General features: G+C 44.9%; 2 protein-coding genes across 2 annotated transcripts in view; one reads left to right on the forward strand and one right to left on the reverse strand.

Moving 5' to 3' along the window:
• LOC118938083 (uncharacterized protein DDB_G0271670-like) overlaps window positions 1-512 on the forward strand; it is a gene marked incomplete at its 5' end in the record, with an annotated part of 4,441 nt that extends 3,929 nt beyond the window's left edge. The window contains one exon of the mRNA XM_036939758.1: window positions 459-512. Within this exon, the coding sequence (XP_036795653.1) occupies window positions 459-512 (54 nt within the window). The remainder of the gene's footprint in view (window positions 1-458) is intronic.
• Window positions 513-5,285: 4,773 nt separating this feature from the next.
• Window positions 5,286-13,679, reverse strand: part of LOC110486590 (glutamate receptor ionotropic, NMDA 2C-like) — an 87,207-nt gene continuing 78,813 nt past the window's right edge. Inside the window, exons 7-13 of the mRNA XM_021558310.2 lie at window positions 12,692-12,845; window positions 12,116-12,241; window positions 11,678-11,907; window positions 9,354-9,514; window positions 8,953-9,140; window positions 8,296-8,528; window positions 5,286-7,273 (exon numbers count right to left, since the gene is read on the reverse strand). Coding sequence (XP_021413985.1) covers window positions 5,651-7,273; window positions 8,296-8,528; window positions 8,953-9,140; window positions 9,354-9,514; window positions 11,678-11,907; window positions 12,116-12,241; window positions 12,692-12,845 — 2,715 coding nt within the window. The 3' untranslated portion in view covers window positions 5,286-5,650. The remainder of the gene's footprint in view (window positions 7,274-8,295; window positions 8,529-8,952; window positions 9,141-9,353; window positions 9,515-11,677; window positions 11,908-12,115; window positions 12,242-12,691; window positions 12,846-13,679) is intronic.

Here is a 13,679-nt window from a genome sequence, read left to right on the forward strand (position 1 = left end):
TGGTTACTACATGATTCCATATGTGTTATTTCATAGTTTTGATGTCGTCACTATTATTCTACAATAGAAAATAGTAAAAATAAAGAAAAGCCCTTTTGACTGGTACTATATAAACTCAGCAAAAAAAGAAACGTCCTCTCACTGTCAACTGCGTTTATTTTCAGCAAACTTAACATGTGTAAATATTTGTATGAACATAACAAATTCAACAACTGAGACATAAACTGAATAAATTCCATAGACATGTGACTAACATAAATGGAATAATGCGATCCAGTTTTAGTTTTGTTGCCAATCCCTGGCTCATATCTGTCAGCACGTTTTTCTGGACCATATCTTGTGGAAAAGAAACTCAGTGACACCAATTATGTGATAAAGACCCCAGATCGAAGGCGTTCTTCCCCAACGTGTCACGTTAACATGCTAAAAACATATTATGTGCGTGATTCTCCCAACAGTTCCTCAGGAAAGCCGGTCCAGCTGATGCCTGGCTGGGACCTAGAGGAGGATAAGGAGGATTGGTTGGAGTTACGCCATACGTTACAGCAGTGTGACCGCCTATGTAATTCAGAAATGCTGAAGAAGTTACCCTCTCGAATGGAACATTTGGATAACGATCAAACTAAGGATATTATCCTATTGATAAACAGTTTTCTCAATGTGTTTCATGACGTTCCAAGTCGCACGTCCATCTTGGAACATGACGTGGATGTGGGCAACGCTGTTCCTATACGTCAGCATCCGTATCGAGTTAATGCAAAGAAAAGGGAGGTAATGAAAAGTGAGGTAGCTTATTTATTACAGATTGACATGGTAAAACCCAGTAACAGCTCCTGGAGTTCCCCGTGTATTCTTGTTCCTAAGCCTGACGGTATGTCTCGCTTATGTACGGACTATTGTCGCGTAAATGCCATTACAAAGTCTGATTCTTTTCCTCCTCCTTGCTTAGATGACTGCATTGACATAATTGGCTCTGCTGCTTACAGAGCCAATTATTAGTTAGTAAGTTATTAATTAGTTAGTTAGTATTAGTTAGTAAGTTAGATTTGCTAAAAGGTTATTGGCAGGTGCCTCTGACTTCTCGAGCTTCTGACATCTCAGCTTTCTTAGCCTGATAACTTTGTACAATACACTGTGATGCCCTTTGGAATGTATAATGCACCTGCTACTTTTCAGCGCCTAGTTAACATTGTGTTCGTGGATGTACCAAATTGTACTGCTTATCTTGACGATGTGGTGATTAATTCGTCTACTTGGTCTGATCATCTCGCCACCTTGAAAAGTGTGTTTCAGCGGTTGGAGAAAGCTTCTTTAACCCTCAATTTGGCCAAGTGTGAGTTTGGGAAGGCTACTGTGACTTACTTAGGGAAACAAGTGGGACGAGGTCAAGTGCGCCCAGTATCTGGCAAAGTGGAAGCAATTGTTGCTTTTCCTGCTCCCACGACTCACGGCCAGTTGCGCAGATTCCTAGGGATGGTAGGGTACTATTGTATACATTCTGTTAGAATTTCTCGACGGTAGTAGCTCCCCTTTCATTTCTGCTTAGTCCCAAGGTACCATTTAAGTGGTCCAAGGACTGTACCTATGCATTTAAGTCCGCTAAAGCGCTACTTTGTAGTGCCCCAGTGCTTGCCGCCCCCAACTTTGACAAACCTCTTAAGTTGGAGGTAGACGCTAGTATAGTGGGGGTGGGTTCGGTTCTCTTGCAGGAAGATGAAGATGGAGTGGAACGGCCCTTCAGTTTCTTCTCCCGTAAGTTCAACCTGTGTCAGTCAAGATACTCCACAATTGAACAAGAGACGCTGGCTTTATTGCTAGCCTTACAGTTCTTTGAGGTATATGTGGGCTCTAGTGCCTTGCCTATACTGGTCTTCACGGACCATAATCCTTTAGTGTTTTTGAAGCAAATATACAATCAGAACCGCCGCCTTATGCGGTGGGCTCTGATTGTACAAGGATACAATGTACAAATAGCCTATGTGAAGGGTTCGGCGAATGTGGTTGCCGACGCTCTATCACGGGTTTAGTAACTGGGGATGTGTTGGTTTTTGTTATTGCAAACTGTATGTTTGCATTTTTTTGTGGTGGGCGTGTTATGTTCCCCAGTTTCAGTGTTGTAGTTTGTGCATTTGTGAGTGTGTGTTTCAGAAAATGGCTTCCTGAAATTCTCCCCAAGCAGCTGATTGGTTGGCCCCCATTGACGATTGGAGAGCTGACCCCGCCCCCTCAGTACACAGCTGTCTCCAATTACCAATTCCTTCTGAAGCTATATAAGTCAGTGTTCTGTTGTTCAGAAGATAGTTTGATTGTGATATAGAGAGATTGATTGTGATGTCCAGAGATGATTGCTGCAAGAGGAGGCTGATGGTTGTGGGTTATATACTATTTTGGTGGTTCTCAGAGGTATAATTTGTTGCCAGTATTTTGTAGCCGGTCCTATACTAAGGTATGTCTATGACAAAAGGACTGTGTTTTTGATTGTGAAATTGTTTGTAATATTCTGTTTAATTTGTTCTTAGGGGGGAAGGGGAAGGCACCTAGGGAGTGCTTAGGCAAGAGGCCCGCGGGCATTCATATACCCGTAGTATATTCACTGTCTAGGCACACTAGGTAAGACCTGGGTGGACCACCCCCTGTATTTTGGTTAGGGCACCAAGTGGTGCTAAATTAGGTAAGTAGGTAGGCAGGTAAGGCAGGAGAGGGGGATTTGAGATTTGAGATTTACTTTCTTTGCTTTGGTTCCGTCCAGCCCCTTTTCCCCATATTACCGTTTGACTGAATAAATTCCTAGTAAACGAAATATTCCCTGCCTTTTGTCATCCTTACTCGCACCTACAGTCCCATCCCTCTTTCACACCACAGGGAGTTGAGTTGTAGCAGGGTGTTGTGTTTCCTCTTCTTAGAAGCGTGCGTAACAAGGAGCCTGCAGGAGCCTGCAGGAAGGGTACCACATGAGGGAGGAGGATGTCTTCGCTGTGACACACAGCTTTGAGATTGCTTGCAACAACAACAAGCTCAGTCCGATGATGCTGTGACACCGCCCCAGACCATGACAGACCCTCCACCTCCAAATCCTCTGTGTAACGCTCATTCCTTCGATGATAAACGTGAATCCGACCATCACCCCTAGTGAGACAAAACCACAACTCGTCAGTGAAGAGCACTTTTTGCCAGTCCTGTCTGGTCCAGCGACAGTGGGTTTGTGCCCATAGGCGACGTTGTTGCCGGTGACGTCTGGTGAGGACCTGCCTTACAACAGGCCTACAAGCCCTCAGTCCAGCCTCTCTCAGCCTATTGCGGACAGTCTGAGCACTGATGGAGGGATTATGTGTTCCTGGTGTAACTCAGGCAGTAGTTGTTGCCATCCTGTACCTGTCCCGCAGCTGTGATGTTCAATCAGCTGTCCGTCCTGTCTCCCTGTCTCCCTGTAGCGCTGTCTTAGGCGTCTCACAGTACAGACATTGCAATTTATTGCCCTGGCCACATCTGCAGTCCTCATGCCTCCTTGCAGCATGCCTAAGGCACATTCACACAGATGAGCAGGGACCCTGGGCATCATTCTTTTGGTGTTTTTCAGAGTCAGTAGAAAGGTGTTTTTCCAAGTCAGTAGAAAGGCCTCTTTAGTGTCCTGTTTCATAACTGTGACCTTAACTTATTTTTTTTTACCTTTATTTGACTAGGCAAGTCAGTTAAGAACAAATTCTTATTTTCAATGATGGCCTAGAAACATTGGGTTAATTGCCTTGTTCAGGGGTCCCTGTCAACTCAGGGATTCGATCTTGCAACCTTTCGGCTACAAGTCCAACGCTCTAACCGCTAGGCTACCTGCCACTCCCAATTGCCTACCGTCTGTAAGCTGTTAGACCATTCCACAGGTGCATGTCCATTAATTGTTTATGGTTCATTGGACAAGCATGGGAAACAGTGTTTAAACCCTTTACAATGAAGATCTGTGAAGTTATTTGGATTTTTACAAATTATCTTTGAAAGACAGGGTCCTGAAAAAGGGACATTTCTTTTTTTGTTTATATGGGTGGAGACTCAGTTGTGGTCTCAACTTAATGTTGAGGGTTAGAATAGTAGAATACACAAGCAACATTTTTTATATATACTGAATGTACAAAACATTAATAACACCTGCTCTTCCGATGGTGTAGACTGACCAGGTGAAATGATCCCTTATTGGTGTGCTAATGTGTGCTAAAGCTCCCCTTAGTCATTGGTGAGTAACTAAAGTGAGGTGTTTATGAACACCACCCTTTGAAGCCAGTGTGTGTGTGTGTGTGAGTGTGAGTGTGTGTGTGTGTGTGTGTGTGTGTGTGTGTGTGTGTGTGTGTGTGTGTGCGCGTGACTTGGCAGAATCACTGATGGGCTAATGTCATTGGAATCTCATGATGAGCCCTGAGGGAAGATTTACAGTCACAGGCATCACTGCTCAGACAATAGCAAGACCATCCTGGACATATAGACAATTCAAAGCCTCTGTTTGGATTTGTTACCTAACTGAACATGTTTCTATTTCATATTTTTTAAATGTATTTATGATGTTCAGCAGAATACTCATGCAGTGATTTGATAGATTGATGACATATCACAATTTCTGAACAGATTATGTGGGGTGTTAGTTAAATACAAATGTGTTCTTGTCTTTTAAGGAGCTGTAGCTGACTTGTCTGCCCTATTGTTGGCATGTGAACTGAACACAGCGCTGTCTAGTGGATCTGATATCCAGTGACCTTTCTGGATGAGTCAACAGAGGTGGCCCACTTAATGAACTGAAGCAGACAAACATCTAGAGTCCTGGGACCTGACCTGCTATTCCATTCTGCTGGCATTACAGACCATATGTGGAGTTTTACTCAAAATATAGACAATTCCAAAAGGGCCTTGAAGTGGCCTTGTCATTTATTAAAGAGTAGAGTAACAATGGAAATACAGATGATAATTAAAACATTTTCACTTTTAAAATCCAAGTCAAATTACATCAGTGACCACCGGAGCCAAAAAGCCTTAGACAGCTTTCCCTAGAGCTCCTGGACTTACAAAAGTCGTGGAAGACATTTCTGTGGTTTGATAACAAAAGTATTCTCTTTTTATGTGTCTAAATTTAAATGGAAGGATACCGAAATGATTGAAGAGAAAAGTAAAATGTGTCTAAACTGAATGAGCGGCTACAGTGTATTGTCATCCAGGTCTCTCTCTCTCTCTCTCTCTCTCTCTCTCTCTCTCTCTCTCTCTCTCTCTCTCTCTCTCCCCCCCTCTCTCTCTCTCCCCCCCCCCTCTCTCTCTCTCTCTCTCTCTCTCTCTCTCTCTCTCTCTCTCTCACAGCAAGACAGCATTTAAAAATGTTTTAAATAACAATCAACAGGTTAAATTTGAAGGTATTAAATACTATTCAACATTCTTTTCTTTTCTTATCGCTTAATGTTTACTTGACAATGTCCCAGCAGTAACAGCCTTTCATTGTCCTCTACTTCCTTCCGTCCGCCAAGGATATTATTGCACTGAGTAAACACTCAAGTCATCCATATTGGTAGCTAATTCATTCATTTTTGCCTAAACCAAAGGCTGAGGGGGAAGCCCCAGGTAGGCTTTCCCCTCCCCAGAGGGAGGGATAGTCCATCAGCCTGAAGATATGGAGGGGGAGGGCTCAGACCTCAGACTCCAGACTGGATACCCTGCCCCAGGTCTTTGGCACATAGGGACTGTTGACTCTTCTGGCCACCAGGACCTCCCTCCGATCCCTGCTCCCAGACCCGGGCAGGGGGGGCTCCTCTCGCGACCGCCCCACCGCGCCCTCGTAGCCCCCAAACATATTGTTCTGGTAGACTACCTGTCGGTCCCCCATACGGGGCACAAGGGCATTGTTGTTAGGGCAGTGGCTTGCACAGGGGAACAAGTGGCACATGTCCTTGTTGTAGAATGGCCCGGGCCCCTGGGGCAGTGGCCCCACGTATACAGGCAGGTCTGTGTAGGAGTTCAGGTAGGTGGAGTAGTGTCTGTGCACCACAGTGGAGGAGGAGCGCCGCAAGGCGGCTGCGTTCTGCAGGATAGCCTCCCTGTAGGATGGTAGCCGGGTGGACTGGGAGCACTTGAGCTTCTGCTGCTTGTAGGGGTAGGAACGCATATGTGCCGGGTCTAGGTAGGCAGGCTCAGCGGCCAGGGGGTAGCACAGGTTGTTCCCCTGGCTGCCATACAGCTTGTGGGGCTTGGGGTTGGCCACCACTACGCGGGGGAACAGGTCAGGCATAGTGGAGGTGGAGGGCTTCTCACCCAGCTGGCGGATCCTGTCACTGCTCCAGGTGGCCTTGAGAAAAGAGGCCCGGCGGTTGACCTTGTCCTTCCCCAGCAAGGGCACATCCTCCATTTCAGGCTCCAGGTAGGGCTTCATGCAGGAGTTGCAGCTGGCGCTGCCACTGGGGTAGTGGCCCCCCATGCAGGCCATGGTTGATGCAGAAGGGGCATGGTTGTTCAGGAGGTGGTTGGCCCTCAGCTCAGCCAGACAGGAGGTTGGCTCATCATAGTCGTTCCTCCCCCTGGTGTCTTGGGCCTCAGAAAACACGTAGCTGTGGGACCTCTTCTTCCTGCCCATGTGGTCAGGGGGGTAGCTGAACTTCCGTCCCAGGGGCCCCTTGTGGTGTTCCACATAGATGTCAGGCACCTGGAACTCTCTGTAGGGGACAAATGGGGAGGTGGGGTGCCGGGGCTGGCTCTCCACATACAACCTGCTGCTGGGGTGTGGGTTGTGACTGGAGGTGCTGGGGGGAGCAGGGTCCCTCATGGCGATGTGGGGGCTGCTGAGGCTGGAGATGGGTAGGGTTCTCTCGTAGAAGTGGTGGCTGCCACGGGCCGGAAGGGTGTAGCGTAGTGGGGTAGGCCGCGTCACCACCCTGGATTTGTCCAGCAGGGGCTGGGTGGCGCTGTCCGAGTAGTGGATGGGGAAGGTGGAAGCGAGCGCCCTCTGGGGGTAGGGCGAGTGGTTGTCCGTGATGCTGGAGATATAGGGCAGGCGGCTGTGGCCCATGTCTATAGTGGTTGCCACCCGAGGCGGCAGGCCAACCCGCACATTGTCGGCTCCTCGCCGGCTCCAGTTCTCTATGGTCTTGGTGGCATTGTCCAGGGAGTTCTCCACTCTGGTCGAGGTCACGATGTCCTTGGCTGTCTGCAGCATCTTCAGCATGTTGGCCTGGGTGTAGTTGGTGGTGACGTCAGGGTTCTGCAGGTTTCCGTTGCGGTCAGAGTCCTCCACACCGTTGAAGCAGCTGTAGATTCCCTGCAGAGATAGCGAAGGAGGAGGAGATTAGCATCCATCAAAAAGCCTTGTCAGGTTTTGGAACAGATCCACATTTCTCACCCTACACAAAGTTTGACAAGATTAAATCCCACAGGTGTTAATTATCTTTGGCCATTGTTTCTAATCATGACTTTAGAAAACATTATCGCTTGTGTTGATAACATTCACTTTGAGCAAATACAATTTCTATTAACCTGTCTGACCAATGAAGTGAAGACAATTACACAGAGAAGTGTGAAAGCCAAATTAGATTCAGGATTGTCCAAAATAGTTTATAGACAATTTGTTTTGTTTTGAAAGCTTGTATGCATTCAGGTCGGTGTTAAACACACAAACTATGCAAGACAGTAAATGAAAAAGCAGCAGCTGACCATGCACTTGCTAAATTAGTTTTCCAATTTTTATTTGGACGGCCTTATTTTACTTTGAAATTGGGTCTCAGTCTAGAATGCTTAATCTCACCTCACCACTGAGATGGATTGTTAATGGGCCTATTTAAATTCAATGTCAGACGGATCAGGACCGTAACAGTATTGCACGGTCTCCATAAAGTCATTTTATGGATTTTTACTCATTTTATTTTTGCATCATTTTTATTTTAGTGCCCTTGAAATATCCTGATCATGTACAGCTTTGACTTAGTGCATTACCAATATTTCCCAAGCGTTACTGTGAGGCAAAAATCTAAGAAAGACTGAGAACTTTATGGTCAGGAAGTAGAACATTTTCTGCTGTGTTTGTGAAAAGAGAAACAACCCATTTTATGGTTTCTTAGACTTTGCAAATGATGTCGTTATTGCTGCTTTCATTGAATTGTTGCTTACACTGTATGTAATTTCTTTATGGAACTCATTACTATAAAAAACGGTTTTGTGCCTTAGATTAAAAGATCAACTTTCCCATGGTGATTGGACCACATTCTCTGCAGAACCCAAGGCCTTCGCAATCTAAGACATGCCTCAGTGTGTACATCTCTATAGATTAGGGTCAGCTACACCTACCCTGCTGATGGCGAGCAGGAAGTCGAGGCGTTCAGACTTGCGTACTGAGTGTCTCAGCTTCCAGTAGAGCAGATGTTCCCAGCTGAACACCAGGAGACTGAGCCCCATGGCCACCAGCAGCATGTAGAAGACGCCCGCCATGTTATCTATGTCCAGCTTACTGCTCATCACCTCCTTCTTCTCGTTACGACAGATCCCTGTGAGCCACACCGTCTGCAGCTTCTGCGTGTCACCTGCAGCGAGCGGGAAGAACAGAACACAGAGAGGCTTGAAGGTGTTCATTAAAACACTCTTGCGCCGGTTGTTGTCATTGTGTGTCAATGCCAATCTCACACCCTCATCACTCCCCTCGACATACCCTGACTCAGCATTTTACACTTGTTGTTCCCTGGATCACAGTCAAAACTCTGTTACAGTACCTCTGAGTGGTCCATGGTGCAATGTATGCCAGTATTTTCATTAAAGTTGAGTTTTTTCTAATCTCGAGGCTCTTCGGGTCTATACTAGCTTACTTTTGTGAGTTACGAATTTTTATCATTAATGGGCAGTTTACCAGTTTAGCATATTTGGGAGTATTTGGGACCTAAAAGGATAAGTACGGCTAAGATTTACAATTAGCCACCCATCCCACTCCACACGGGGTTAATTGTAATTTACCATCCGCTAGGAACTGGAGCAGGGCCAGGTCTATAGGACGTTTCCATCGGGACTCCTTCTGCAAGGCGATGCCGTAGCCAGTGGTGGCAAAGACCTTCCCACTGCCGATGGTCACCAGCTTACAGCCCTCGTCTTTACCTGCCATGTAGTTCAGCACAGCAGCGTCATAGATGAAGGCATCCAGTTTCCTATAGATAATAACAATAGGGATTTATCTTGTGTGGAAATTCAATGATAGACAAATTTATTTTTAATTACTATTTAATTACCATGTGATAACTTATCTGATGAATTATAATTTCATCAAACATAAAATATTTGCTTAGACATTTTAGAATGTGTTACGCTGATGTCTGTTTTCTGTCACTGACTGTGTATAATGATTATTTACAGAGTGTTACCCTGATTTGAGGCTGTTGAGGGCGTCCTCCACACCCTTCTGGTTGTATTTGACCATGTGGGCATGCATCTCAGGGTAGTTGCTCCGGATGTTCCTCTCTGTGCTTCCATTTGGGACCGTACCAAAGCGAAACGGTGGATACTGCTCCTGTGGCTTCTGGAACTGTTTGGGAAATGTAGAAGTTTGAATTATAAATGCATGAACAAGAAACATTTTGAACAGGATACCCAACATGTCTAGGAAGAATACATGCACTATTCATTAAATCCATATTTTTTTTAATATCAAATACATTGACATACTTGCATATTAAGTAATAACATTTTTTTCCCACCCTCTCCTAAGATCTGATGTCTCAACCCTTTTAGGTTCTAGATGGCACTTTATTTCTAAGAGTGTATGATATGCCAAGCAAACCCAGAGGCGTGAATATAAACCTCAAAGAAACTAACACAATGACACTGATCACCTTGTCCTTGACTACACTAGACCACTGTCTCTTTGATATCTGCCTGTACCCTCAAGTGCTATTCACTCAATTAAGTGGTCAGCTAAGGTTACCCTCTATAATTCCTCTCTCAATTCGACAATTAGAGGGCACAATGAACAGAAATAAGTCCAGGCCATACTTTCCAGAGAATTAGAAAATGACTTCTTCCCCCTTGACTGTAATAAAAACTCCTAATTTCTCTTTATTTTGCCATGCCCCTTTGACACAGAGTGGACCATGGTCATTTAAATACCCTGACTGTGCAATATACTGGAAATAAATTGTACTTGTTCATTAACGAAAATACTCCAGTGAGCGATAATTGCTAGTAACCTTGGCTTGTCAGAATGAGAGAAATGTCCTCTGAGCCATTTCACATGAATTAATGAGACCTTTGGTGCCAGTCTTATGCATCCCACGTCTCACTGCTGTCTGGTGGAGGAGCTGGAGAGATGACAGAGTGTTGTCCTCGTTCCCATTTGTCCTGTATCCTGTACACTGGCTGCATTAGGATACTCAGCCTGTGTTCCTCATCTCACCCAACAGACCAAGGTTACTCCGCTGCTATGTGAATGAGGGAATGCTGTAGCAGTGTGATAGTGCCCCCAGACACAGGATGTCATACAATGCTCTGTGTGGTAAATGCCTGTTGGGAAGCAATGAAAACCCTGACTAAAAGCATGGATGATGGTTGACCCATAGAGCTTGAGTCTAGCTGTCCAAAGTTAAGTGTATAGGATTCTTACAAAAATCTGTTAACATCTGACAGCTTGTACAGAAAGGAGAGACTAGCACAGACAGGGTCTAAAGAGGGAGGTGCCTGTCTGTACATGATGTCACTCTGAGGAAATGGCAATGTCTTGTCCATGCATGACTTCATGCCTCTGAAGTGAACAGTCCACGGAGGAGAAACAATCATCTGTCACTACATAAACACCAGTTACTGTCCTTTAACCAGTTTGTATTCCTCACAAGCCTCTTGTTTGAAAAAAACATCAATTTTTAGAGATCATACAGCTCAATTGAAATGTTCCACCTGCAGTGTCCAGTCTGTCTATTCTCTCTGAGCTTCTGTGGATTCTGCCCTGGTTGATCTGTAGACTCACTGTCAAAAGACACTTTATGGGTTATCGTCTTTTTTTCACAAAGTAGAGCTAATGGAATATGTGGGAAGAATATTAAATGAGTTCCCGGAATTCTAATGAGCAGTGGACAGCTTGGTCGTTTCCCTCAAATGCCTCTCTAATCCCTCAGTGCCTTAAAGAAGAGAGTCCACAAATCATTTCTAGCACTGAAGTTTTAACATGGATTTCCTTGTCAATACTGGTGTAGAGCACCTCCACAGGCCACACAAATATGCATAAGTTAATACTGGAATATATAATCACTGGCAGTTAACCCACTGTTCCCAGGCCGTCATTGAAAATAAGAATTTGTTCTTAACTGACTTGCCTGGTTAAATAAAGGTAAAATAAAAATAAAAAAAATAAATAAAATAAAAATCCACTGGTGTAATACAATCCAGGGGATTTTCACAGACATCATACCTAAAGACTTCAGGGATCTAATTTAATTTCACCACAGACGCTGGGAATCCTATTATGTTTTTAGTATGAGTGGAAAAAGTCACAGTCATGACATTGAGGCTCTGCCGTGGTTATTTGTATTCACTCAAACCGTTCGCAGCCAGGCACTGTTTGCTCATCAAAAATAGGCCACTCTATATTTTGCCTAAGCCTAACATCAAACACTACAGCATGTCCATCATCCCCCCCCCCCCCCCTTTCATAGACTGAACACAGACAGAATTACCAATGACTGAAGAATCCTCCTACCTTTTTGTCACTCAGTCCAGAGACTGTGTCAGTGTATTGCTCCTGGATCATGAAGGCTGCCAGGTTGGCAGTGTAGGAGGCCAGGAAGATGACAGCGAAGAAGGCCCATACCAGGACCATGACCTTGCTGGTGGTGCCCTTGGGGTTCTCAATTGGAACAGAGTTGTTGAAGACGATGCCCCACAGCAGCCACACAGACTTCCCAATAGTGAAGGTGGGGCCTCCGGGATCTGGAGAAGGCAGGATGATGGTTGTGGTAAAGACAGAAGGGATTCAGAGAGGGCGTATATAACATACGTTTGCATTCCATTTCAATGTAATTTAATATTTTCTGTGATATAATATAGAGTTCTTTCAACCTACTTTTCCGTGACTTTCTACCTTTGCTGATACGGGAGGGTAGAGGTAGAGGGAAAGGTGGTCGGAGCTGACACTCACCCTTGGCGCTCACCAGACTCCGGTTGTACCCCACAGGGCTGCAGTACTCAAAGATAAACACTGTGACAGCTACCACCGTTAAGCACATCACAAACATCATCACCCACACCGCCGGACTGTAGGGCTCTATAGAGGAGGAGGGAGAGAGGAATCAGAACACCTATAGAAGAATCAGAACATATTTCTGGCAATCGTTGGAACCATGTGCTCTGACAGCTGCTTGCTAGATAATGGCAAGGACAACGTGGTATTGTATTACCAAAGTAGCACACTGTCAGCAGCTTCTGAAAGGGATGCTCTTTATGAAGTATTAAAGTAAGTAGCGTAGCCTTGAACGAGCCTTGTCTTTTGCGAGTCGAACCACTCATAGGAGATGAAGCCTTTCTCCTGTTTCTGTAGAGTGAGGCACCTTGTTGTACGATATATTCAGTTGTGAGTTCTAAACTCTGTCCAGAGAAAGTACTATTTGCCATCTCTGTTTTCAGATGGTAAAACAAGCTTTTTTAAGCCAAGTCATTTGTTATCTCTGTAGAGAAACGTTTTGTTTGTTTACATGAGCAGGTTAAACATGCTCACCAAGAAAGGCAGAGGGTGAGACGGTCCCATTGCTCCTGGCGACCATCACACTGATCCCCGTCTCCACAAACGGCACGGAGAAGTCGATAATTTCTGAGCGCTCTTCGTTTATGGTCAGCGAGCCAATGGCCATGTCCGCCCGCTTGTATACCACCTATGGAGAACGGAAGAGGACATTTTTATGACATAGAAAGTCTACAGTCTATATGTATAATATATATGTATAATAAATCAAACACTGTAGTAGGTCGGATTAGTGATGCCCCCTGTTGACCTGTTTGATTCATTTTATCTATCAACATTGATATGCAAGACTTAAATCCCTGTAGGTGATACACAGTGTGTACAGTATTATCCCTGATATACTACACAACCCATCCAGACAGATGCAGATAACAGCCCGTGGCATCTACCCACCCATTCATGCAATGTCATCCATCATACAATATCAATCCTAATTCCTAATCCATTAGATATTGTTGCATATAGCATAGACCTAATACCTGTTACATAAGTCCCTGGCTCCGGGTGACAAAGTACTACCAGCAGCAATTGTGCATTGTAAACACTGGCATACCAGACACCCCCCGCAAAGCAGGGGGCCCACGAGCCATGGGGGCCCCACGAGCTCTGGGGGTCCATGCGCCTGTCATTGATGTCATCATTTTGACAGTAACCCTCCAAAACGTAATTCATAAACCTTTTACATCTTTCAGGAATGTGACTGAAAAAGTGAAAACAATGTAATGAACTGATTAAAGGTATAAGGGGATTTCAGTGAACAAATGTTGTAAGGATCTGGGTGTAGCTGGTGCAGAGGAGTCAGGCGCAGGACAGCAGAGATGAGTAACAAAAGGAACTTTAGTCAAAATGTCAAAATACATGAAGTAACACCAAGCCCACAAACATCGGACCGAACTTACAATAAACAAACACGCAAAAAAAACATGGGGAAAACAGAGGGTTAAATAATGAACATGTAATTGGG

This window comes from Oncorhynchus mykiss, chromosome 13 (genome assembly GCF_013265735.2).
Source record: "Oncorhynchus mykiss isolate Arlee chromosome 13, USDA_OmykA_1.1, whole genome shotgun sequence".
In the NCBI taxonomy this organism is placed as follows: domain Eukaryota; kingdom Metazoa; phylum Chordata; class Actinopteri; order Salmoniformes; family Salmonidae; genus Oncorhynchus; species Oncorhynchus mykiss.